This window comes from Ammospiza caudacuta, chromosome 6 (assembly GCF_027887145.1).
Source record: "Ammospiza caudacuta isolate bAmmCau1 chromosome 6, bAmmCau1.pri, whole genome shotgun sequence".
NCBI lineage: Eukaryota > Metazoa > Chordata > Aves > Passeriformes > Passerellidae > Ammospiza > Ammospiza caudacuta.
The window spans coordinates 32,651,136-32,677,483 of NC_080598.1; the positions used below are offsets into that span (position 1 = coordinate 32,651,136).

The 26,348-nt window shown below is 47.7% G+C and overlaps 1 protein-coding gene across 6 annotated transcripts in view; it reads left to right on the plus strand.

Moving 5' to 3' along the window:
- The first annotated feature begins 12,873 nt into the window (after positions 1–12,873).
- Positions 12,874–26,348, plus strand: part of ACTN1 (actinin alpha 1) — an 85,877-nt gene continuing 72,402 nt past the window's right edge. For all 6 annotated transcript variants that reach the window (XM_058806827.1, XM_058806829.1, XM_058806831.1 and 3 more), the window contains exon 1: positions 12,874–13,097. In XM_058806827.1, coding sequence (XP_058662810.1) covers positions 12,999–13,097 — 99 coding nt within the window. In that variant the 5' untranslated portion in view covers positions 12,874–12,998. The remainder of the gene's footprint in view (positions 13,098–26,348) is intronic.

Consider the following 26,348-nt stretch of genomic DNA (forward strand, 5'->3'; position numbering starts at 1 on the left):
CTTCTGCTGAACCAGACTGGAGAACAGAGGCAGGAATTTCTCATTCATTTGCACCCATCTCTAATTTCTTCCACCAACGCTCCAGCAGAACTGAAGTCTGCTGATGTTTAAAAAGCCCTTGGAGCTGTTTTTTTCTCTCAGGGTGTTTTAGATGTATGCAATACACTGTGACTATGCTCCCAGAAACCTGTTGGATGGGCTGGATTTTGGAAATATGAATGTTAAGTCACAGATAAATGAACAAAGCAGATAAACAGGTACAAGAGAAAATATTGCTGTAAATCCAAGGTGTGCCTCCTCTGTAGCTTTATTTGGGAATTATGAAGAAAACAGCACTCAGTCCCGTTCAAGGTAATGCTAGTTTTGGTATTGGGCATACACAATTTGGATGGAGCCTAGACCTTCTTTCTCCCTCCTTTTTTAATTGCTCTTGCCATAATTACCACTATTGTTGTATATAGTTGTGGTTTTTTCCCTTGTGTGCAAAAGCTATGATGCAAATGGAGTCACTCCCAGAGAGTGCCCAAGGGCTGGGATGCAACTGCCCTGAGATGGGTCATGCTGCAAAATAATAAAGGTCAGGGCCAAACCAGATGCCATTGGCAAACATGTTGTGCCATTGCTGTGCTCCAAAAGAAGTGCCAGAGCCCTGAGCCTGGCATGGTCATGCCCAAAAACATTCTGTGCAGCTGGGCTGGGACTCACCTCTCCTCTGTTGTGGTCATACAGGAGAGGTTGGACTTTTTCTCCCCAGAGCTATTTGAAAGTCCTGTGCAAACAAGGAAACTGGCCCTGGACAGGAAACTCAGCAATTGCACAGTGCTGACAAATGTCCAGAGACTATAATGCACAAAAGCATGGAGAAAATGGGGAGCCTTGTGCTCTCCACTTTGTTTTTCATGTGTTGGGATCTCAGGTGCCAGTCACAAAGAGACGAGATGTCTGCAGACAAGCCCTGATATTTACATTTATTTTTCGCTAAGGCAATGTAATTTGTGGCTAATGTCAAGGTTTAATAAAACAGAATCAGAAAGGAGTGAAGTTAGTTATGTCTTTCAACAAGACCCACACAGCCTGTTCCAGCTCTGCAGCCTCAGCCTAAGCCCCTGGGCAGAGGGTATGGGCACAGAGATGACACAATACTGTGAGCTCTGCTCAGCTTTACTATGAGCAGACACTATTTGAGCATGTTATAAAGTGGTATTCCCATAACCTTAGGCTCATACACTCTCTGCTTTCCCCTCATTGAAGTGAGTGCTATGATGCTAAGCTGAACTCAGCACAAGGGAGACCTGGGCATTTTCAAAGTCCAAAATGGAGACTTACTTGAGTCAGGTGATGAAGAAATACTTATATTGATTTTCTACTGTATCCACTGTGTACTTTTTGCTTGTCACATTGTCTGTCCTTCAAAGAATGACAGCTGGGGAATTCAGGGGGCTGTTCGGTTACTTTCTTGTCTTATCAGAAAACCATCCTTGAATGAACATCCCAGAAACATTATTAACCCCAAAGCAGTATGTTCCAGAAATTATGAGTATGTGGAACAGAGTCTATGCACACATATGAGGAAAATTATTTCCAAATTTTATCTTCTGTCCTGTCACAGGATACTACAACAAGGTGCTGACAGGACAGGACTTAACCGTAACTTTTCAACCAAGCCTCTCATCAACCAAGGTGATGTATATTGGTGTAGTGCTGGGGCTGAATTCCACACTGCCTTGGCAAAGGTTTGCAAAAGTGTAATTTGCATCTAAGTTCCCTTGTGTTCTTAGTCAAATATACACACCTTTTGGGTTTTGATTTCCATTATTCTTCAAGATACCCCGTACTTGAGGTAACTGAGGTGCACATATGAGGCTTGGGTCTGAAAGAAACAGGGATTAAAAGATGCTTCATTAGCTGCAGGTAGAGGTCTTTCAGCAGGGAACTAGAAATGTTTCTCATAGAGCATATTTCTGGCTCTGTACCTGAGATGACTGTAACCATTACTACTGTGCATATCAGTAGTTGGAATGGTTTGTAGTAGAAAATAATATATTTCACTGTATTTCCCATACAAATATTGTCAGTCCATTTCGCAGCTCTCTGACTTTTTTCCCATTTTTGCCTTCAGAAAATACTTGCCATTCTAAAAGGAGTAAACCACCTTTATACACAGACAGGCAGACTATGCCATAAGGGGTTTTCTTTTATGTGGATGTTGCTATAAAGAAAGATTATAATATAGGGCTCTTGCCTGGGGGTTATCTTGAGAATTGTCTAAGTTCACTCATACAAGTGGAGGATATGGAATGGGACTTCATAAGAAATAACCAGGATATTTCACAAAATCTCAATATCTTGACATTTTGAATTCCTAGTCTGCTGGACTGCAGTGCTGTGAACAGTGTGGCCCAGAGATGTTAGGTGTCAGAGGGGTGTTCAGAGGAACTGGACAGTGCCAAAAACTCAGCTCCAGAGCTGCCAAGTCTTATAATAAGACCAGGTCACTTTCTTTTTCTTTCTAGGCTTTTATTTTCATCACTACTTTTCAAAGTCCTGGCTGATGCAGTATTTTTTTTCAGCTCAATCTTACAAGAGAGATTAAAGAGCACCTGTGTTTCTTTACCACAACAGTACAAGGAAGTTTTCTGAGGCTCATTAGCTCAGCTTCTTCATAACCATTTGGGTACAATGTGCATAACCTGCATAGTGATTATGTCAAGAGAAAAGTCCTTGATGATCTGTTCTGCCCCATGGTCTGTGCACTGCCACCAACAGTGGAAGGCCTTCTGCTGTCCCTGACTATAACTCTATTTCCCAATACCTTCAACCTCAGCTATCACAGGAATTACTGCAGTAAAAAACACCCTGTGAGATAAAGAATTTTTTTTTTTTAAGTCAGAGATAAAGTAATTGAGAGAAAGAATCCAGCACACTGCCCTTGTGGCTCATTCTTGTCATCTCTCTTTTCCCCAGATGGGGATGTCCTTACTTCTTGTCCAACAACTTTGAGGCAGTGATGACTGCTTGGGATCAGCTTCGCAGACCTGTGGCTATAAGCAAGATATATCAGGCTGCATATCACCAAAGATAACACTAAGATGGAGAAGGAGACCATGGTAACAAGCATCTCAGCTGGAGGAATGGCCTTCACTGAGTAGAAAAATGCCGGATGCACAACAGCCACAGGGCTGCTTCTGCAGGTGAGACTGGCCCTGTTCTTCCAAATGACAGCCAGCTGCCACCTCTCTCTGTAAGGTTCATTCCTCTGGAAAATATGACTGCCATGAGGTAGCATATTGCTGCTTGGGATGGGGAGATAACACTTCAGCCTTTAGCCTTTCTCTGGCAATTTGCATGAAAATGGTTTCCAACTCTGCGGATTGAAGAAAAGCGGGTGTTTGTCTTCCAGTGTGTTTTGAGGCAAGGCTTATGTGGGTCAGATGAGATAGGGCCAGCGATTCAGTGTCAGAGGAGATGTACTAGGCACCTGCCAGGACTGAAACCACCTCTTCCCAAGGGGGTCCAAGTGGGAGTAGGTCCCATTGTGTCAGCCCCAACGCCAGAACCATTCTGCCTGTGATGAGGCTCCTACTTCACCCCAAAGCTGTCAAGCTCTGCTACAGCACTGCTTTCAGTAAATATACAGGTTCAGAGGCCAGGTTGCTGTTGCTGTGGAGGCTGCCTCCCAGCCAGCTGAGAGTGCTGAAACCACATCTACTGCTCTGTGAAGGGGATGGGGTAGGGATGTTCAGGGTATTTTTGGACAGGAACAGTGATGGTGAGTTTGCTGTTGGCCAGAACACAAGAAAAAAACAAATCTTCCTTTATGTTAACAAGCAGGGGAAGTCCCAGGGAAGCTTTTGCTTTCCAGAGAGGAGAGCATCACTGCTTTCTGTCAGTGTCCTGGAAGGCAATAAACAGCATCACATCTTTACCTCCACAGTCATGTAAAGAGCGCACGTCTGAAGCGATGAGCCCAGCCCCAGATTCCCCATTCGGTGTTTGTCCTCTCGCACTCGGTCGGAGCTCGGCCCTGCATTTCCCAGCTTAGGCCCCAAGGGCCTCCGCCGCGGCTCGGGAGGCGGAGCCGGGCGCTGCAGCGGCCGCGGGCGGAGCTGCCCCGGGGAGCCCGCACCCCGCGGCGGGGCCGGGCCTCCCCGGGCCGGCGGGACGGATGCGCCCCCGCTGCCGCTCCTCACGGGGCCGGAAGGGTTCCGCCTCTCCGGCAGGGCGGCGAGCGGCCCGCGGCAGCCAGCCTGGCCGCTGATGGCTGTGGAAACCTTCGGGCTCCCGGCCGACGCCGCGGGGCCAGGCACGGCCCAGGGTGGGGAAACTTGGCGGGGAGAGCGGCACGGCCCACCAGGGACTGTCGGCTTTCGTCCCTTCTGGGGCCGGGGACAGACAGAGTGACCTGAGGGGCGTCCAGTCCAGCAGTGGTGCCGGGACCCGCCGTGTGTGCATCGCTCATCCAGGGGACCCAGTGAGGGTCACCGACTGCTGGGCTGGACAGCAGCCGCGCTAATTCTGCTTAAAGCTGCCATGTGAAAAGCCTACAGTTTGATTCCCAGGCGTGCCATGGAAGTGCATCCGTGCTTCCTGGGACAGGAGCACAACTACAGGGAAGGCCTCTGCTTGATGCCTGTCCTGCAAAAATATTAAATAAATAAATAAATTTTTAAAGGCAGGAAAGAAACGTGTACTGATTCATTTGGGTTAATTTGTTGGTCCAAAAAAGACAAAAGAGACGGATGTCTTGATATGTGGACTTCAGGCTTAATGTGAGGTCTGCTCCACCACTCTATATTATTTATTACTCCTCGGCCATTTCATCTCCCTCTCTGCTATTGAAGAAATAGCTTCGGCTTTCTCACAGAGCAAAAAAATTTAAAAGTACAGTATATAAATGGAGAGCAGGATGCCCTGGGAAGGGCCCCTAGGGATGGGAGAAGACGTGTTTGTGGAAGAAACTCTAAATGGTAAAGGAGACCTCTGGCCCTGCCTACTGGGCTACAGGCACAGAGAGCAGAGGTGGAACATGCAGCAGCCCAGCCTGAATGAGGTGATGGCTGGACTGTCCTGAGAGCCTCCTTGCTTTGGTCTGAAAGTGCCACTGTCTGCATTTCTCACATCCCTCTTTGCTTGCTGTGTATCAAAGCTAATTTTATGAGAGGCTTGAAGGGAAGGCACAAGCAGGTAGTCATGGCTCAAAGAGTCAAAGCACTACGGGGGAGCGCAGGGCTTGCACAGCTGGTTTGGAGCCTCCTCTTAGGGAAGAGATTAAAGGAAGCTGGGGAAGCAGCTCACCTAGTTTGCCTACTGAGTGGCTGTCCCTGCTGTTGGGGCTGCCCAGCAGCATCCTCCTCACTTGTCTTATAGCACTGGGCACACTGCTCCACAAGCGTCACCTTCCTCAACGTGGAGCCACAGCAAATGTAAGGGTATGGCACTCCCTGCAGCTTTCCAAATAAGGAGCTTTCTGATACAAGAGGTTGTAACTGCACTGTGCAGTTTGATTTCCAGTACCTGTGCAGAGTTGCTCCCACTGTACAGAGAAGAAACAGTCATTAGCTAGTTAGGAGACAAGAATAATGACCACGAGATGATTTTCTGTACAAAGGCATGCATAACCCATAGCTGCTTCTATGAGCAGTTTTTGCTTAAGGAACACAGAAGCTTAACCTGTTTTGCAGAGACAGGCAGGCTGCCAACCACCCAGGTGCTCCCTGAACCCTCCAGAGAAGGGGGGTGAAGAGATTTCTTCAAGCAAAGCCCATAGCCATGAAAGGCTAGCTTTAGGCTCCCGGAAGTCTATTTTGGGAAGGCAAGCTAATGGAGCAATGACTTTAGGGTCAGTGTGTGGGTCCTGCTCCAATTCTAAGAAAGTTTGAATATGGATCCCAGCCCTCACTGACTCAGTATCATGTTCCCCACTCACTGCTGGACCACTGTGTGTGCTGAGAACAAGCTGACATGCCTGGAAGGCCGTTGGTATGTTTTCTCAGCTGTACCAACTACTTTTCTAAAGGGAGTGAGCTTTTCCTCCACACCATGCTCTGCTAAGCTGTGCCACCTCTGCTGCTGGTGGAGGCAGGTGGCCAGGCAATGTACAGAAAAAATGAAAATCTCTGGTGTTTCTCCCAGATCTCTCAGGGCAGCCTTAGGAGCACTAGATGATACTACAAGACCCTTGATTAGCATCTTAAAGACCACAGGTAACAGGTAAGAATCAACCAACTTCCTCTGCACTTAGTTTTAGTTTAGAGCATTTTGGAGCATTCATGTCCTGTTAGTGCACTATGATGAGGGTGGGCCTCTCTAGAGTGACATGGATCTGCATTGTCTTAGCCCTTTCTGAACTGCCATTGTGGCTCCATACCCAAGCATGGAATATGAATATAGTCTGCAGTTTGATGACACTGTGACCCATCTCACTATTGAAATAAACAATTGATGCTACAAGCATGAGGAGATGGAGGTTGCACTTTTAAGTGCACCTCTCAGGGAGGGTGCATTTTTAAGTGCACCTCCATGAGAGGTGCACTTAAAACCCAAAACCAGGAGTGAAGCATCTCCTGTCAGCATTTGGAGTGATGATGAGTTTTGCTGGTAGCTGTAACACAGAGAACTGCCACTTAAGGAAGTTCCCTTGCAGGGAAGTTCCCCTGAGGCAGCTGGAAGTGGATTTAAAGTAATTGTTGCCCATGTAAGTGTGTAAAATTTTTTTTTTTTCCCACAGCCCCTTTCACTTTACTCAACTCTTTCAGCTGAGTGAAGATCCTGCAGCAGTTGTGCTGCAATGTGCTTTACATATGGATGTCTGATGAGACTATCTAGGTCAGGGTCCATATGTCTGATTTTACATTTTTGTTTTCCTACAGCTGTAAAGACTTTTCTTCAATCATTAATCTCTTTACAATCATGTTGCTTCATAGTACTGTCTTAACCTCTGGAGCTGATAGTATTGCACAGTATGAAACTAAGTTAGAGGGTTCACCTTCCAAGCCCATGATGGAGTTGATTGTCCCTAAAGTTTGGCCTTTCTTATAACTGCCCTACTTGTTCTTTAAAATATCCAGCAGTGGAAATTCAGCACCTTCCTTTGGTGGCCTCCTCAAGTTCTTTGTTATCCTGACTGTTCGCGGATTTGCCAGTGGCCACAGCAAATGATGTAATGTGTTACACTTTGCAGTTAACTTTTACGTATTTGAGGACTGGTACTGTGTCTCAATTTTTTTTCTTCCCTAGACTAAACAAAGCCTGTTTCTTCCAGTCTCCTTTCAAAGGTCGGGTTTTCTAGACCTCTGAGCCTTCTTGTTACTTCTCCTTTGGACTCTCTCCAACTGATGTGTATCTGTCTTAAAACCTGGCACCCAGAGCTAGCCACAGGACTCCATCCACAGCCTTACAAATGCTAAGGGGGACAGAAGGTTTGCTTTTTGTGTTCTACAAATGACTCTGCTTTGTACATGCACTTGTGGACATGGATTTCCAGGGGAAAGGCCTGAGAGAGCTGCAGCTCTGGCATTACCATCTGCCTGCATAGCACTCATGCCTTGCCATGCTGCTGCAATTGCACAGCATTCCCTGGCTGCTGGCAGTACAGTCTGCTCCAGATCTGTTGATGTGTGCTCTTCTGTGTTTGCTCTGCATATGTAACTCACATAGCCTCCACTCTCACACCATGCACTTCTCCACAAAGAATGAAAGACTGCAGTACATTCTTGTCCTGCTTGTATCACATTTTGCATTGTATCAGATTTCTTCCATCCATGACCCTCCATGGTTTCCCCTACAGGATTATGCCAGGCCTGCATCATTCACGGAGCAAAAATTACAAGCAAGTGAACTTCATGCATGGTCAGGTCTTACATTAGCTCTCTGCAACCTGACAGGGATGATGGGGCTATGTGACCTCTGAGCAGGCTGGCCATGCATTTCTGTGGCAGCATCCTGCAGATCTTCCCCTAGGAATGCTTTTTTTGTGCAAAACTGTCCCATGGATGGAGTCTGGGGTCTGCAGACATCTACAGACCCCTGCAGCAGTGTGCGAAATCTTGAGAAGCATCCTCAAAGTGCTTTGCTCTCAACATATCTGAGTGCAGTTGTGGGTTTGTTCAGGCAGGGATTGCTGACTCACTATTGAAACAACTGTGACCTACAGCTGCATGCCCTACCCATACTGGGTATATCTGTAAGGGACCCAGCACATCCCAGAGCAGTGATGGGTGCACAGCAATGACTACTGCTGCTCTGGTCAGTGTTAGACTCACAGGTTTGTGGCAGAGCTGTGTGGGAAAGAAGCCAGTTCAGTGTGTTGTAGCTGAAGTATGATGAGGCAGCTGCCTTGCTTAGAAGGAATTAAATTTTTGTTGGCTTTCTCTCTGGAAAGTGATTCCAAGCTATGGCCAGAAAAGGGTTCTGCTTGAAAATAGCCTGAAGATACCACTGTAATAGTGATATCCTTGAAGATGGGGGAGGGCTGTTTTTTTCCCAAGCATTTTACTACAAAATAGTAGACTTGCAATTATGGAGAACATCAAAGTGAATGGATTTTAAGTGAAGTTTTTAAACTGGAGCTAAATAATGATAAGTCTGAGCGCGCAGTGACTCTTGCATAGGAAAAGGTTTTCTGTGAAGGCAAGGGTGGAGCCATGTGCTTGCTATTCTCCTACCATGTTGCAGCTGTTCCCTTTCCAGAAAAATTTCACAATGTTTACCTCCAAAGCTTGTCACACTTTTACCATGTTCAGTTTCGTGCCTTGGAAGTGAGAGAAACAATAAATTCTGCCTCTTGCCTCTTTAAGCTACAGGCACATCATCAGGCAAGATCTGCACAATCAGAAAGTGAGAACAAGAGACTCAAACCTGAGTCTCCCTCTTGGTGGCAGCAGGAATGAGCTGTCTCATACTTAATTTGCAATCTCCAGAGGCTCTTGCCTTCCTGCTACCATGTGGAAGGCATTGGTTGGCTGTGCCTTTCAGAGCACTCCACATGGAGGTGTGTAGCTTCTGCAGCAGCTGCTGCACCATGGCTTCCCCTGTGCCTCAGGGCAGCATCTTCCTCTGCTTCCACCAGGAGAGGTGGCACTGAACATGGCCTGGATCAAGCCTTAGGTTTGTACGTGGATACACCAGTAGTCAGGGATGTGTGTACTTATGGTGTCCAGTTTGAAGTGTGCTCTCTTCTAAACTTTAATCCATTCCCTGTCTCTTGTAGGAACATGGAAAATGTTATTGTCTTTATCTTCTCTGGTTCCTGAGTCTTTTTATTGTTTGGGCCAGACAGAGATATAATATATGGTATACCCCACTGAGCTCAATCAAGTTAATGCCTGCATTTCCCAGGGCCTGAGCTCTTACTGGTAGTCTGTCGTGAATTGGTGACATAGAAATTAGGAAAAAGAATTTAACTTGTTGAATTCTCTACTGTGACAGCCCAACATACAGTTCAAATTTAGGTGCCAAATCTTTGAGCAACAAAGTTTTTATGCATCTGCAGAATATAAGTGCTGAAACTTGGCTGTGAGACTTCCCAAAACAAAAGTCAAGGGCCATTCCAACACAGCCTTGTTCACTGTTGTACAGTGACTGAGCTCACCTGCCGGGCCTCATTACAGAAGCTTATGGATGTTCTTGGCAAGAAAACAGATATGTCCCCAGGGAATCTCGTGACCTGTAGCTAATATGCAAAGCACAAAGAGAATGAGCAGCACACAGTAACCAGAAATACCCTAATGCCTTCGGGCTTGTTCCTCTTTTCATCTGTTGCAGACTGAAGAAGTAGGGTGTACGTCCGGCTGTTCTCATGGTGACTCTGTCCCCTGCCCTGCAGAAAGGCCACCCTCTCTTCATTGGATCAGAAAGACTTTACTGGAGACCCACTTGGTCCAGCGGGGTGGGAATAATGCCCACGGAAATCAGCAGCAATCTTGTACAGAGAAGAGAACTCTAGGAGTAATGACAGCAAGTAAGGAAGACCAGAGTGCTGCTGGGGTTAGAGGTACCTCTCCCATCAGTAGCACTGGGCTCTGTGGGTCCTGTTGCTGCTGTGCTTCTCTCTCCCATTGCAAGCTTGTCTCTTCCCCTTTGTGGTGCTGGTACTACTCTTTGCAAGGGCAGAGGGTCAAGTGGATCTGGGAACTATCCCAAGTTTGGAAACAGTCTTTTTTCACCCCTCACTATTGCTCGTAAATTCATAAAACTGGCCAAGAACACTCCCTTCCTTTTGTTAAGGAGTTTGTAAAAAGCTAATGGTTGGGATGGGCTTAGGAGTGAAAAACTAAGTATTTCCCAGAAATCCAAGAAAGAATTTTAGAAGCAAGGATGATGAAGTTAGAAATACAAATGTCAGAGACAATTAGGAGAGAGGCAATAGAAACCTCACACTAGTTCTTGATTTTATAATAGTTTATTACACTTATGTTGTCTATTAAATTGTCTAATCCATCCTTTGCCCTGTGCAAGAAGAAATAGGTACATGAACAGGATACTGGCAACTAAAAATAGTTTTCTATTTATGGTATCATCAGACTTTGTAAGAGATCACTGGGTGTATTTCACACAGGTAAGAATAGTAACTTTATGAATATGGGCACGGTTGCTTTGCAACTCAACTCCAGGTAACCAAAGAGGCAGCATCTAGAAGATTCAGCCTCACAGAAACCTACTGCATGTTTCAGGGCTTGGACCTCCGTGGTGCTGACCATTTCCTGGGAAATGCTGAGAGTCCCCACTAACTAAAAGGCAGTTGAGACTTCTCTCCACATTTGTGAAGGTCTGAAAAGTGGCTTTCAATAATGAGCTCTTAAAGTATAGGGGCGGTGAAGCAAGTAGGACCCCCTGCCTTAAAATACAAAGCTTAAGACTTCTTTCAAGGAATATATTTGTTTCCCTCCTCCTTTTTTCCCCCCAGATCTCTACCAATACCCACACTCTCCCAGATTCCTCAGGTGGAAAATATCTTCATAAATAATAAAAAGGAACAAAACTTTTAGACATCTTTGTTGTTTCTCTATCATCATGTTGTTTCTGTATCCGCCTGTGATCAGGCTGTAGCTGTTGGTTCACAAATTCTGTTAAATTTGTGAACTGGCGTTTCACTGAATGGTTGTAAGAAATAAAAATTGGCCCTTCCTCTTCAAAATTATGAATGTTACTGTACTTACATATTTAAATAATCTTTCTTCATCTTGAGTGATGCATGGTAGAGTGAATGCAAGTCTCTGAATGGTGCAGAACTGTTATAATTCTGATAATTATATTTGTGGTTTTGATATCTGCAAGTGTACATAAAGGTACATCATATGACACATGAAGACAGAGAACAGTACAGAGTACCATTATATCATACATCTGTTCATTATAGACTGCACAGTTATTTACACCAAGAAGTAAAGAATATATCCAATTTCACTCCCAATGTTTGTTAAGACACAGGAAAAAAATTTTCCCTTTTTTGCAAGTGGAGCTCATTGGTGTGATTTAGGGCTAAATCTAGCTTGATGTGGAACATTTCAGCTCAATTCAACCTGGTGCTTTGTAGCATCTTTCTAGTCCATTCTCAGCTACCCCCTCTCTCCCACATTCCTGGGCTCCAAACTTCTGCTTCCTCTGTTATCAGAGGAATTGGGACACAAGCTCTGCTCTGCATGATGCTGCGGAACGGCGTTTCCTTGGGCTTCCTCCACTTCTGTGAGAGATGCCACAGCGCTTCTCAGCGAGACTACCAGGGGAACAAACAATTCTGCTGTTCTTTTCCTCCTCTACTCGTTTAACTGATGGAAGCCCGTGTCAAGTATTTGCGTGTTGGTACACTCCTTAACTTGTGTTTCCCTTCTAGGAAGCTGCTCGATGAGCCAAACGCACTTCAGTTGAGCGTTTTCCTGTCGAACAGGATATTTGCGGGCAGACAGCAGCAGGTGCTGCCGTCTGGGAGGCCCTGGTTGTCCCTGGCCTGCAGCACCCACCTCGGGCCCTGAGGGCTCCGGCTGCCAGTGCTGGCAATGCCAGCCTGGAGCAGCGGCTGCCGCTCAGAACAGGTGACACTGCCCCTTCTTTCTGCGTCCTGGGTGCGAGCACTCCTGCACAACGCCCGAGCTGTGTTTGGAGTCGGGCAGCAGGACTGTGGGGCTGTCACCGAGCACTCACGTCGGGACCGGCAGGATGGGCACCAGCTGTGCCACACGAAAACATCCTCACAGTGCCAGCATTTGATGCACCTGAAGTTGTATCAGGGAAAGTTTAGGTTGGATGTCAGGAAAAGGTTCTTCACCCAGAGGGTGACTGGGCACTGGAACAGGCTCCCCAGGGCAGTGGTCACAGCACTCAAGCAACCTTTGGGCAATGCTCTCAGGCACAGGGGTGACTCTTGGGGTGTCCCGTGTGGCGCTAGGAGCTGGACTCCATGATCTTTGTGGGTCTCTTCCAATTCAAGAGTATTCGGTGACTCTGTGACAAAATGCCGCTCGGATCCGCCGGTGAGGACACCCCAGCACAGGCTCCCGCGCCCCATCCAGCCGCGGAGCCGTCAAAAGAGGAATTCTCCCACAGCGGCGCGGAGCTTCCCTACATCGCATGGCATCGCACGGCACGGCACGGCACGGCACGGCACGGCACGGCACGGCACGGCACGGCACGGTGCACCCGCCCGCGGCCTCCGCCCCACGCCGGGGGGTGGCGAGAAGGGCCGTGAGTAGGGCGGGGCTGCCGCGAACCGCTTACCACGGCACACAGATATCTTGTGATGGACGGCCGCGAGGACCAATGAAACAGGAGCTCACACTCGGGGGCCGGGGCTCGGCCGCGCGGATGGCGGCCAATGAGCGGCGCGGAGGCGGGTGATGGGCGGGGCGTCCCGCCCCCGCGGCTCTGCGCGCGGCCGAGGTAGGGAGAGGTGGGAGCGGGCGCCGCCGCCGCGCGCTCGGGCTGAGCGGCCGCGGGGCCGGGACGGACACAGCGGGCAGCGGCACCGGCGGGGCGCGACGCGACGGGCAGCAGCGGCCGCAGCCATGGATCACTACGAGCAGACCAATGACTACATGCAGCCGGAGGAAGACTGGGACCGGGACCTGCTCCTCGACCCAGCTTGGGAGAAGCAGCAGAGGAAGGTGGGCGCACCCCCGTCCTCTCTCCTGGCGTGCATCCCGTGGGGCTGCCGGGACCCGGCCCCGCCGCCCCCTCCACCGCTGCGGCGGGGCCGGTGCGCGCCCGGCCGGGGGCTGGCGCTGCGCGGCGTGGCGGGGCGAGGCGGCGGGGACGCGGGGGCGGGCGGGGCGGGCAGGTGATGGCGGGGCGGGAGGGAGGTGCCGCGGCGATCCCCCCGCAGCAGCGGCCGCGGCCGGGTCACGGGCTCCCGGCCCGCAGGTGCGCCCGGGCGGGGCCGGGACGCCGGCGGGCGGTGGCGGGGCCCCCCCGCATTCCCCCCGCACCCCCGGCGCCGCCCGTGCCCCGGCCCCGGCGGCGGGACAGTCACTGGCTGCTGGTTTGAATGGTGTGGTTTAGGGCAGGGCTTGCGCGGAGCTCATGTCCAAAAATGGTAACATTCGGCCCCTTTTTAAACCGAAAGGGTGGCGGTGGGGAGGGGAGCTCAGGAGGAGCTCCAGCCTCGCCGCTAGCTAGTTATATTTTTTTTCCCCTCCTCCTTTAAACCAAAAGCATCCTGTATTAGGTCACTCAGGAATCCTAATCCCCGAAATATTTCCGTTTTAGTCACTCCATCGGACGAGAGTAAAGCAGAATTTGGAGCGGCACTGATGCTGGCATGGCCGGGGCACTTCGGGGTGCAGCAGGCTCCCGCTGACTTCGCAGCCAGTCACTGGCTCGTGTTTTGGATCGTGCCTTGCTCTCCCCTTGCTGTGAGCAGGGAAGAGAACCCCAGACCTTCCATGAGAGAGGGGATGATAGTGCTTTTTTTAGCACAAATGTTATATTAACGTATATAATGTAGCCTGAGGTGTGGGGCTTTCTGTAGAAAGCTGGGAACAGTTGGGAAGGAGAGCACAACAGTGGGAAGATGATTATTCCTCTTTAACCCTTCTCCTCTTCCCCTCCTCCACTTCCAGATGAAAGGTTTTCAGGTTTTCCTGTTCAGAGCTGTCTGAAATGGTGCCACTGAGAAGTTTTTTCCCTGGAGTATGATGAGTTGATTGAAGGTGATAGCTACAGAGCTGCTGTCAGTGGTTTCCTTGCTCAGGGACTTGAGTGCTAAGAGTAGATAGCATGAGAACTAAAGTACACAATCAAGGGCATTTACTGGTGAAAGAGTTGATGGTGTGTGAGGTTATATTTCGGCAAAGGAAAAGTGAGGAATGCAGTCTTGGTCTGGGCTGTGAGTGGTGGATGGCTTATTGGAAGTCAGAGCTCCGTTCCTTTGAGGAGGGAAGTTTCTTCTGCCTGGCTGCAATCTCTGTTTCCAGTCCTATGCCTGTATCTGGCCAGTACATCTAGAAACAGCTACTGGGGCCCAGAGCAAGATCACCAGCCTTGCTGACGGCTGTGAAGAGAAATGATTGTTATGCTGTAGGGGTTTTTGCCTTCTATGGTGCCGGGTGAGGTAGAATATTTTATATATAGGGGTACACTGGTTTGGTTGTCAGAAGCAGGAGTGGAACCTTTGGACTCAAAAGCCTTAAACCCAGGGTTGTTGTACATGCTGTAAATGTCATGTTCTCTTAGTATTACCTCCTTTCAGGAGATGTTAAGTCCTCTTGGTCCTATCACAAGAGGGTGACAGAGAGCTGTTCTGTTAACGTGGGTTACTTGTGCAGAGGGAAGAAGCCAAGAGGGAATTTTTAGTAATGAAAGCCAACTTCTTGTGCAGGTCAACAGCTACCAGTTGAATTTGACGTGGTGGGAGTCGCTCTCCAGCTTGCTGGACTGGAGGACTCTCTGTAGTTAAATGTCTGTTGCTGGTGGTGGGATCACTTTATTGTTCCTCTTTCTGCTGATGAACAGCTGAAGCTGTTCCCTTCTGCAGTGGGTGCAAGCTCAAAGTTTTATGGTGACCCCCCCACGTCTGTATTTTGGAGGATCCAGTCTGGGAGTGATGGCTCTTCCCAGTTGCAGCCCATCAGGCTAATATCCCCTCAGAGGGATTGGTGGTTACACCCCAGCTGGGGCAGGCTGTGCATATATTGAGGGATTTCTGGGGGTCTGAATGTGACCAAAAGCCCTGTTGGGGTCTTGGGGCTTGGGTGCTTCAGATGTAAGAAGGCAACAGTATCTACCAAGCAAAAAGTGGTGTAGTAAAACTGTCAGTCCTTCTTACCTGTGAAATGAAATCACTGCAGTAATTAAGCCTGAATGTTCAGTACAGTACATGTTAGTTAATAGTTTACTGAGTGTGAAAAGAGAGATTGATGCCTACCAAATATTCCTGTAGGTACATTTCAGGCTCAGTCTTTTCTTGTTGACTTACATATTTGAGGTTTTTCTTCACCTAAGTCTGATTTAAGTGCTGTTGAATTATCATCATTATTATTGTTTGTATCACTGAGGCCAGCTGCTGAGGCAGACTCTAAACTTTGCTTTTTGGGCCCCCTCTGGGAGCAAGGACAGCATGTCTAAAGTGATGGCATGGCCAGTAATGCAGCAACAAATGTCTGTGCAAGAAGTGTGTGTGTCCTGCTGGCTGTTTCCAGCCCTGCCCCTGGTGTCCTGGCTCGGTAAGGCTCTCTGGGCTGTGGGTAGCTGTGCCACTTTGCTGTCCTGCCAGGTTCTGTGCAGCTGGGACTCACTGAGACTTGGAAGCGAGCAGTCCAGTAATGTTACTCAAATGTGAATTAAATCCAGCTCCCCTTCTCCTGGATGCACGGGCTCAGCAGAACTCAGCAGACATCAGAAGGGGGAAGATTACTGAATTTTAGTAATGTCTTCTACAGGAGCATTATAAGGACAAGTTTGTTGAGATTTTGGGAGCTGGTTTGCAGGTTTCCTACCTGTGCTGAGACAGATATTACAACCTTTGCTGTCTGGAAGGTTGCTTTGAAATGGGTAAATAGGCAAACTGCAGAATGATTTTCATATGTGAAGGGTGAAAGTTGGCCTCTTGAATGTGATACAGAGGAGAAGCACTGGTTTCACACCTGCCTACCTGCCCCTTCCTCGGAAGCTTCTGTTTTATAGTGTAGGGATAAAGTGACAGTTCCTGGGAGGAAAGCAGCTTTCCACATGAAGCCAGTTTTTAATTTCTATCAGAAGTGACTCTCTAAGAGGTTTTAAAGAGCTCATCACAGCATTGCTGTTATTAAGCAAATTCAGCTACTTTTCACCTGATACAAACCTCTGGACAATCTTTTGTGCAGGAGCGGGGAGGGGGGGGGTCTCTTCTGGGCATTAAAATGCTTTCTCCTTTGAACTACATCTCAGTAGTTTGAACTGTTGAACTCATCTCAGCAGTTTCTTGTAACAGCCTTTTTTTTCCTCTGTGCCTTCTCTTCTTTCCTGTCTGGAGTCAAGCCTCAAAGTGGCAGCAGCTAAGGCATAACAAGATTGATCCTGCAGTTTCCCAGATCTGCAAAGCAAAACTTGCTGAAAGCCATTGTAGTGGACTCACCTAGCTGTCAAGATAGACAAGGTTGCTTAGTAAGAAGTACATCTGTGGGTGTTTAGTGGTCAAGAGATTGTCATTTGTGCCCACAAAGACATTACTACCTCCTGATGACAAGTTATCAGCTGCAGCATTCAGACTTTTCCTGGTGGGTTTGGTGTGAGAGACTAGGTTAGCCGGGTGGTGTTCAGCATGCCTGGCTCATCTTCACAGATGAGGTGAAGGGTGATTATGAGAAGGACAATCTCCAGCTCCTTAGTGTCAGGAATAACACTGAGGTGAAGCCGGGTTTGTTTGGGGGTATTGGTAGGAGTCCAGCCTTCAGGTCCTCCATACAGCAGGCGCTCATGTGGGCCATTCTCTCTTAATGAACTCTTTGCTCAAGGTACAGCTCCTTCAGGTTTGTTTTAAAATCTTGCCTGAAGCAACTTGTCTCAACTGTAGAGCTGGCAGGGAAACTTTAAATGCCAAATTTCTTTTTGACCTGACAAATGCTTTCTTAGGAGTAGGAAGCAGTGTTCATTTGCAGTGTGTAGAAGATAGCCATATGCAACTTTCATGCTCTAAGGAATTATAATAATGCTTATCTTTATTTAAAAAAATTTAAAAATATGAAAAAAATTAAATTGGTGAAATTGATGTGCCATGTGTTTTACCCACTCTTGCTCTGCCTTGCCATGTTGGCATCTCTGACAATGTGGCAATAAACGATATCTCTGGCTTAGAGAGCTGGACTGGTCAGATTTATGGTGCTGCAGAAGCAGTGATAGCACAGACTTTGGTGGCACCTTTTCTGTGCCAAGTAGTGCTTACTAAGTACAGTTGTTCATGAACTTACATAAATTGCCTGTTAGAAACTCAAGTCTTCTTAAACCTCTCTCACTATTCTGTGCCCTGCACTGTATGTAAAGATACACATAAATACAAGGGTAAAAAAAAACTGCACGAGTCTCATGACCCTGCTGTGTCTGCATCCTGCAGGCCTTACTGCATTTTTGATTTGAATTTTGCTGTTCTAATCACCTTTCTGAGGTGGGGTTGCTAATGATAGAAAGTTGCTAATGATAGAAAGTACTCATTAAATAGGGCCATCATAGAAACACCCCACCTCCAAGCCTCCTGGTAAGCATGCTCTAGTCAGGTGGTATGAGTGTGACTATTATCTCTGACAAAATGTAAGAGCCACAATCATAGTTTCCTTTTCATTTGGGTTGAATCTCCTTTTGTCCAGAGAGGGTCTGTTTTGAGAAAGGTATCTAAACTTCCAGAAAGCTACGGTTGTGGTAGCTGCTGTGGACCCACAGAAAGGTGTGATACCACTCCTAAACTGAAGATTGCTGAAATTTCATTCAGTGCTATTATAGATTCAGCCGTGAGGCAAATAAATGTGCATTGTTGATGAATGCACTGCACTGGGTTGCTTTGCTTCTGCTGTGCACCTGTGTGGGCCATAGCAAGGGATGGTCCTTTCATGGTCTTTGCACTGTGGGTGTGCTGTGGGGAAGGTGGCCCTGCTGCACCCAAGTATCCTGTGTGCTTTATTTCACACTGACCATTATTGATGCTGAAGCAGAATGGTGAAATTTGTAAGAATGCTTGCTCAGCTGCTCTTTTGCAGGCAGGCAATATAGGTCACCAGATATCTCCTATCTTTCAGATCAAGCTTTTGTTGTTTAACATAGGTATCTTGTTGCCAGATACTTGCTTTTCAAAACATGAAACTCAGAAGTTGCTGTAGGGAACTCTGGAAATACCTGGCTTTGTAGATCAGTTATATGTCCTTGAGTGTGGGAGCTGCCTCATGCTTTCTATGATCAGGTTTTGTCAGGATGTGCATGTTTGGTTTTTTTTAACGAAAACATTATTATTCATTGTAACCTCATGGTGGATGATGAATGAGGCGTGTGTGTTTTGCTGTGACTTACCCTCCTGTTCAGAATTCTGTGTAAGGGAGCAGGCTAAGGAGAAAGCAGGCATGGGTTAAGATGGCGACTGCAGATTCTTTCAGGGGGAGTCTGTAACAGATCCCAAGGATCAGTTTATGAGAACATGGTACTCATCAATCTGTACTGAACTTATCCTTCCAGCCCTCTAGGGAAGGGTGAAACACCTCAAAGGCATCCAGCTACCAGCCCAGTGATGTAAAGTGTGTCTGTCTGGGGAATTTCTTGCTGACTGCTTCAGGCAACCAGTTTAAATTCTTGTACATGTGATTTAGTAGTGACATTTTTTCAATGCATTGAGTGCAAAGGCTAGAGAGGATAACATTGTTTTCTGCCCTGACCGTTTGCAGTGCTTGTAGCTTGGGGCATGTGGCATGCTACTTAGGGCATCCTTAAGAAGAAGCTGTTTGGAAACCAGTTTTATTGTGTGTTGGGCAAGAACTTGTCCCCACTTGTCCCCTTGGAAGCACATGCTTTTGTATGAGATGGTGTTGTCTGTATAATTCAAGTATAGCTGGGTGGTAACTGATAATGTGGGGCAGTAAACCTGCAGGGTAAAAGTGAACACTGGAGTCACACTTTTGGAAACTGTATGTTACAGTAGCGAGCCACTGACTGTTCTTCCTAGCCCTGAGGTCCCAGTTGCTGCTGCTGCAGGCACTTTACTCTTATCGTGTGTGCAGTATGAGAGGTGCAGCTCTCATGCACTGTCAGGTGACAGAGGAGGAGCAGGGTTCATTTGGCCTCCCCAGCCAGTTTGTGAGCCTGTGTGCTTTTCTGGGGCTACTCACTGAAATCCACTAAGAACATTGACCTGGAGTTAAGGTTGGCACAAACAGCAGTGACAGAGATGGTGAAAACTGTGCTGGTGAAGGACTGAGTGTGTTTTCCATCTGGCTGTGGATTATCACTGTTGTGCCTGACACTTAGACTGTTCTCTGGGGTGCACTTATGCTGTTGGAGAATGGCTGTGCTCTTTCTGACAATGAGGTGCAGAAAGCAGTCAGTGTAGAAAAGAGGCTGGAGAACTGTCTGGGGAAACATTGGGAAGCTGCGAAAATACTACATACAATGGACTGGTCTCACTTGAATATGTTGTGTCAGCCCCAGGGGCTTGCTGGATGGATTGCTGTGATTTTGAGAGGTATTTTGTACAGTCTGAGAAATGGTGTTTGAGGAGGATGGAAGACTGTGCAAGAGTTTGCTCTTCTTCTGTATGGGAATATAAAACTGATTTCTTGCCATGTGTGACTGTTGGAAGCATGATGGTTATCATAAGGAATATGCTTAGCATGACCTCATAAGTCTTCTATAGCAATGTAAAACCCTGTTATCCCATCAAAGCAATATGTGAACTGTGCCTGAGGGGGGAAAAAGCAGGTATAGTATGCTTGACAACTGCCAGGGTGGGAAAAACATAACATCAGCAAGAAAGGCAGTCACCTTTTCTTCACAGAGACATAGGATTTGCTCTAACTCCGGCGTTTTTGGGGCTGAAGCATTGTTACTCAGAGATTGGATCTGTGGGGATGAGTTGGTGAAGAGTGGTGGGATGGACTTGTCAGCAGCAGTACTGTCTGTCTGGTGTTAGTCATGCCAGAAAAGCCTTCTATTGAAGTCGGTGGAACCACCCACCACTTCTTTTTGACCTCGGTGCATGAGACTGACATACGGGTTCCCAAAAGTCACTCAGATCCCTGAGACAGAACTGGGGACGTTTTGGGCCAATCAAAAAAATGCTTAGGTGAACAAAGGCACTAGCATTAATATGATTAATTTAAAAATTAATTAAGAATATGTTTAATTAAATTACTTCCAATTCCCTTCCTGCCATTGCCTTCCCTGCTCTCATTCCCCTACTGTATGAGAGCAGAACTTGGTCATAGGATGTGGTGTGGCCTGGTGCCAGTTTAACCTCTTGGCTCCCTATTAGGTGGTAAAGCAGAACCAATTTTTCCCCATGCTGGCTTACTGTCATTGTGTCTTTGCCATTCAGCTGGCAATGAGTGTATCTTACTGGTAAGGGCTGGGTCAGGCCTTTGAAAGCCAGCTCTCCTACGTATTGCAGCTTGCTCTCTTCATGCTTTTACCTGCAATTGTCCTCTCTTATGCTGCTTCCAAATCCATGGCTGCTTTGAAGCACTACAACATGGATGAGACTGTGCAGAGACACTTTCAACCCTCAGTGGTCTGAAACAGCTTCCATTGGCAGGGCTGGGGAATGCGCCCATAAACAGAGGGGATTTTGGTCTTTCATCCAGATAAGTCTTTGACTTGTCATTCTATCTGTGTAGACTGGCAATGTGTTCAACCCTGTGGTGTGAGAAATGACAGCAAACCTGTCATTTTTCTATGGTATTAGAGCCAAGATGGGAAGTGGAAAGACCGTGTCTTGGCTACACTCACTACAGTGAACACCACTAATGTGTGTCTCTGCATCACCTGTCAGTCAGATTGCAGTGGTTTCAAGTAGGGCTCTGAATACCAGCAATCCAGGGCTACTGGGAGCACCAGTGTGGATAGTTCATAGGCAGGTGAGGCTGCAGGGCAGGCTTCTTGAGCAGCAGCTTTTTCCACGTCCTCCTAGATAACTTATGTGGTCAGTGGGAAGGAGGGGATGACTCGATGGTCAGCTGATTGCTGCTTTGTCAGTCTGTCCGACCTGGCTGTGGCTGTGCACTGCTGCAGTGTGGGGCCTGCCCTTCTGGACAGCACAGGTGGGCTCTGCTCATGTGTCCTATGCATGGCCCTCATTTTTCAGAGGGACCCCTGTGAAATCTTGTGTGTCACACAGCATAGTGTGAATGGGCAGCTGGCTTGTTCTGCTCCTTCCATCAACACAGTGCTGGATGGCTGGAGAAATTTCACACAGAATACTGGTGTTTCCTTTTATAATGCTGAGGATGACCCTCGTGTCCTACAGAGGTGCTGAACCAAGGCCAATTGGCAGTAGAGGCAGGACTTCTGCTTTCCATGTCCTTTGGATCAGGCAGCCAGGGCACTTGCTACTCCTCACTCATATGATGCTAAGCATTTGAACCTCACTGCTGCTGTAAATGGAAGTTGTGCTGTTACATCTTCCCCTGCAGGAGCTAGCCCATAAAGGCCTCTGAGAGATGCGAGAGAGTGAGAGAACCATGTATGGTCTCTGCATCCCAGCTGAGTGCTCTTTTCTTCATCATGGAAAATGATGTGTACATCCTAGAGCCCTGTTTCCTGGCCAGATTCCTTGGCTCTACAGCAGCAAAGTTTATCTTGCTACCCAAGTACTTCCTTACCTGTAATCCCCCTCACTCACTTTATTTAAATCTACCGTTCAGTACATGGCAAGTCAGTTCTGCTACTTAAATGTATTGTCCCCAGGAAAACTGTAAAAAGTGACTCCATGATTGAAAAAAAAAGCAAGCTAATTTCTTAACTGCTAAGCAGTGCCAAAAAAAGGAGGCTGTTTGAAGCTGTTTAGAGCGTATTTATGCCAGGCTAGCCTCTGCCTTCCCTCTAGCCCTGCTTGCAATATTGTTGTACAAGAGGAGCATCTCCAGAGGAAGTTCTGGTCTTGGCCCCACCTGGTTCTGCACACAAAGCCAGAGAGCCTGTGGCTCTCTCATCAGGGCTTGCTCACCAGGCCCCCTTGGGAGTGGCACTTGCGGGCGGCTGCGCTGTGCATGGACGCTGCCTGGCTGCAGCCCTGTAGTGCAGTCATGAGCACCCCTGTTTCAGGCTCTTTCAAAATGGTCAGCGTGTGGAAACTTGCTGTTTCCCAAGGGTTTTGTTGGGCCGTTGGGGAACTCTGGCCAGAGATGAGACTATTTCCAGCTGTGGTGAGCCAAGTGTGAACTCACTCTGGGCAAGATGCCCAGATCTACTGGTTTTCTCTTGCCAGAAATCCTCGCTCTCCAGCCAGTGATACCAAACTCAGTTTCTGCCAGTCCTCAGCTGAAGACCTCTGAAGGGAAAAGAGAGTAAGGAAACCAAGCAGAACGAGATACTGCTGAGGGGAGGCAAGGGGAATAACTGCAGAGCTTTTGCAGGGGGTACAATGGTGGTGTGTTACCATGGAGGGCTGGCTGTTGTGGGTGAGGGCTAGCAAGAGGTGTAGAGACCGGCTTTTCCTAGGGCGAGTAGAGATGTAAAAGTGGCTGCTGGTGGTGCAAGGGATTGCCTTTTCTTGGTTAGGCAGAGCTACCTGACCCACAGGGCCATGGCACACTGCTGGCTGGCTGTACCATCAGGATAGTCACCTGTGAATGAGTATTGTTGCTTTTATTGTAGTTTCAACACACTGGCGATTTCTTCTGTAAAGTAGGATCTTGCTTTCCTGTTTTGTGGAAGGTGCCTTGCACAGTGGCGAGGCTGTGTGTCTGGTAATCTTGCCTGCCTCATATCTGAGAGTCTTCTTGCCTTTCTCAGAAAAGGGATGGCCACAAAAAACTTTATCTTCCAGAGTTGGTAGTCCCCCTTATTTCAGTGTCTCCTTTGGGATAGGACTTCTTGCAGGGATCCATTAGTCCAGTTGCTTTTCTGCAGGCTGCTCTGTAGTCAGGGAAGGAGTGAGGAGGTGTATGTGTCAGGTGTGGAGGGAGCCTCCCTGCCCATTACTTGTATGGATTTCTGGTCCTCCCAATGCTGGCAGCAATTGCTAGTAAAAGGAAATTGCTGTTCTTTTTGGTGAGTGCCTTTGGCTTTTGGCAGTGTGAGTGGTTGCCTTTAGCTGTTTGGTTCAAGCTAGCAGGTCTCTCTTAAGACATTCTAAAAGGCCTGTATTCATGACTTGCATGATGAGATTTTAAAGCATCTCAGGCATGATACCATGTCAATGTAGGATGCACACACCTGCAAGGACCTCTTTTGGGTCCAGTCATGGAGAGGTGTTGGAGCACATGGGGTCAGCACACTAACAGAAGACCTTCTGTTCCTGCAAACTCCTCCAACACTGATAATTTTCATGTGCCAACATATCATTTAGTGACACATGACACAGGTCCTTGCTGTTGCAGCTTGTTGCAAATAGTCTGACCTAGCCAGCTACCAACAGCCTCCTACAGGGTGCACTGCTGAAATCTTTTTCTATCCTAAACCCAAAAGAGAATTTTTCTCCCCCTCCTATAATGGCTTATTTCTTTAAAGCTGTTAACTGGCCGTAATCCAATCATTACTACTGTAATTAGTGAACTGCTTACAGTAATTAAAGCACTTGAAGCAGAATATCCTCTGATTGCAGAGCTTGGAACAAATTCTGCCTGCAGTCCTGTGAGAGGTAGTTGCTGCTGCTGTCTCAGAGGGACGCAGGGCAAGCCTGGCACAGCTGCCACTGCCTCTTGTGCCAAGCCCCAGTGGGCACCATGTGGCCTTTCCACGGCAGGGGGATGCCTCAGAGCCCCATGGGTGTGAGCTGGTATGCCTAGCTTAGGGTGGTGCTGTCAAAAAGGAGCCTTCTTTTTGCAGGCTGTGGCAGAAGATGGTGGCCTTGGGTGGAACTCCCAGGGCAGCAGGTGACATTGAAGGTGTGATGTGTTGGTACTTAACGTTTGGTTTATACGGGGTAGAACATCACCGTCACAGCAGGCTCAATGTCTTCTTGCTGTCAGGGACCCTCTTGTCCCAATGTGTGGTGCCTGTGCTCTCCCTCCACCTGCTAAAGCACTCAATTCATGGGCAAGGCCAAGGGACTTCAGCTTCTGGCCCTGCAAATTCATTCCTGCAGGGTTTCCAGGCAAACACATCACTTGCAGCTTTCTTCAGCCACTTCTCTTGGGAGCAGTGAGACAGCTTTCCTGAGGGCTTCACCTGCTCTCCCTTTATACCCTTGCAGGAGGGCAGTGTCAGCATGCTTGTCTCTGGCCTTTGTTGCCTTTCCTCATGTTTACCTCCTGAGATGAAGCTGTTGTAACTTGAGCTCTTCCTTCTGGAGGAGGAGGAGGGCCATGGTGAGGATCGAGTGTGGGCAGCTTTTGAAATGGAGGGCCCTGCTGGATGAGGAGGAGTGAGGGTGGGTGACTACATGCAAGTACAGCAAGCAAAGGCTGTGCAGTGGTAAAATTCCTCATTGTCCAGCTGGCAGGCATGCTGTACTCAGCTGCTGTGGAAGGTGTTTGTTGGCAATATTTGGCCTGTGATGGAGTCAGAAAAATTAAAAATCTTTCTGGCCTAAGGAGGAGGTTTTTTAAAAAAATACTACCACTAGCAAAACCCAAATCAAACAAACACGATTACTACTGCCACCCTCAAAAAACCACCCCAAAATAACACAGAATGCATCCACCCAAAACCCACTCCCATTGCAGGGTTTTCATTTTGCTCTTCAGAAGTTATTGTGCAGTCTCCAGGCTTTATTCCTGTGTGGTGCTGGGCAATAGAGGCAGGTCTGCACCATGGCCCCTGGCCTGTCAAATGGAGAAAAAGAACTGATGAGAATGTATTTCTTCCATGTGCTCTGGATTTAGCCTAGGACAGAAGAGATGTCCTTACCCCTTTGGACCCTGTGCATGTTGTCAGCCTCCACCGCTGCTGTCCTATACTTAACTTGTTCAGAGCTATGTGGAAGGTTGAAAATGTATTTATTGCCATACAGGGCAGAGTGGTCAGTCGGGTGGGGAGGAAGTCCTGGAGTGCCAGTGGCCAGAGGTGTGCCAAGGTCTCTGCCTGCTGGCCTGAGCAGAGTCTGCCTGTGCAGCTCCCTGCATCTTCCTGCACTCTCTTATGGGGCTTGTAGCCTGCAGGATAACTGGGGAAAGGGACCGTGTTTCTGCTGTGTTTGTACACCTGCCTGCACCACAGAACTCTGATCTGTGAGCATGGTTCCCAGATGATGCAAGGCAACAAGCTCTGAAAAGATGGTAACTGATTTTAAATTTACCTTAGTTTTTGTTGCTTTTAGGTATTACTTTAAGACCACTTGTGCTGATTTCAGTATATCCTGTATGTGATGCTTGGGTGTAATGCGCTGGATTCAAAGAAATGATTTCCAGTTACATGTTCTTCTGCTCTACCGCCATGTGTTTGACTTGGTTTCAGGTATTGGTGCAGCCACTGTCAGCACGCCCTGATTAAGTGCTCCCAAGTGTCTCTTCAGGACCAAGCCTAGTGATGGCCACTTCAAAGGGGTTCTTCTGTGTTTCTGTCATGTTTAGCTTCAGATATTTGCTTTCACTACATCGCTACAAATTTGCAATTACCTGTCCCTTTCTTAACACTCTTTCAATCTTCTAGCATAGTACAGCAGTATTTGGTAGTGTATTTCTGATGTGGGTGTAACCAGAAAATAAAATCACCACATACTATATTTTGTTAAATTTTGCTTTGAGTTTAAAGCAGTCTTATAGTACTTCTTGATATCTTTTTCTACCTGTATATCCCTATCCCAAATTCTACCTCCTCCTCTTCTTCCTTTCTTTTCTTCCCTCACCTTTGTTAACAGGCGCTGGGAAGGGAAATGTGTTCCCATCTTATTCTGCCATTGTGTTCAGTGATCTCACGTGCTTTGGATTGAAGATTGCTGTTCTGCTTAGGTGAGTTGCTGGCTTTCATGGTCTGATACATTAACAAAATGAAGTACTGCTGGAGAGAGCTTTTGAAACTTTTTGTTAGTAAGATTTTAATAATTACTTTTATCTGTTTCACCTAGAGACTATTTTGGTGGTGCCTCTGTCCTTCAGAGGTTATTTAGAAGCCCTCACACTGGGAGTGGGCTCCAGCAGCCTCTGAGCAAGCATTGCTCTGCTTCTGAGTGGGGCAGCAGTGGGGTGCTTGAGGTAGAGGAGTGTTTGTACTGGGCACAGTCAGGCTGTGGGGATTGAAAGTGGTGTGTACTCAGGGTGCACAGCCCATCCAGAAGAGCAGCTCTCTAGGGAAAGAGCAAAGTTCTTCAT